Genomic DNA, 813 nt, shown 5'->3' on the forward strand with positions numbered 1-813 from the left:
TGGAGGACGCGTTCCATAAATGCATCCTGCCGTGGGGGACCTCTCTGTTGGGCTGCCATACTGAGACAGCTGGAGAGACAAGCTTTCTAAGGATCTTTCCTGAAAGAAAGACCCGTCTTGAACACGAGGGACCTATTTGTCCCTGAAATTCCCTGTGAGGCCCCGGTACCTGGTCCAGTTCTGCCACAAGTCCTTGGTACTCACCTCACCACATCAGCAAAATAGGCCACATCCTGATCTAGGTTCTTGTGGTCGAGCGGTTTCATGATCGCCTCCTGGAGCGGAGAGGAAGGATGTGAGCAGGCTCCTCCCTGCTGTGTCCTGGGGGGGGACAGAGCAGCAGAACCGTTTCCAGGACCCCGAGCTCTGTGCCCAGGAGAGGCTTGCTCTGCTTATAGGGGAATCCCATATGGGTGATGCTGGGCCCTTGGCTCAGCCTTATCCCATAGCTTCCTAGCGCTGAATGGCACTGCTAGAGGGAACCAACAGCACATTGCACAGCTGGTTATGCAAGGCAGGGGCCTGGCTTTGCGTGTCACACGTTGGGTTTTTTCCCTGCAGCAGGATGGGGGATGAGGTTCTCACTGGAGCCTCTCATGCACCAGCCCCAAGCTGGCCTCATATTTCCACAGTGGAAATATGCCAGGATTCAGCCTCAGGGCAGCAGCTTTTCTGGTGTCCCAGATAAATTCTGCCCTCAGTGGATTTTCCCCGGGATGTCCGGGCCTTGGGAAACGTAACAGAAGGAACTTAAAATCTCAGGCACAGCACAGCACACCTATACCCGCTGGCCTGCCAGGTGGCTGCCAGTCG

At 55.7% G+C, this 813-nt stretch overlaps 1 protein-coding gene across 1 annotated transcript in view; it reads right to left on the minus strand.

Annotated features, from left to right (window-relative positions):
- LOC109292980 (6-pyruvoyl tetrahydrobiopterin synthase-like) overlaps positions 1 to 813 on the minus strand; it is a 15531-nt gene that overhangs the window by 6689 nt on the left and 8029 nt on the right. Inside the window, exon 5 of the mRNA XM_019510711.1 lies at positions 205 to 275. Coding sequence (XP_019366256.1) covers positions 205 to 275 — 71 coding nt within the window. The remainder of the gene's footprint in view (positions 1 to 204; positions 276 to 813) is intronic.

Source organism: Gavialis gangeticus, unplaced genomic scaffold, assembly GCF_001723915.1.
Source record: "Gavialis gangeticus isolate Ggan-Ray unplaced genomic scaffold, GavGan_comp1, whole genome shotgun sequence".
NCBI lineage: Eukaryota > Metazoa > Chordata > Crocodylia > Gavialidae > Gavialis > Gavialis gangeticus.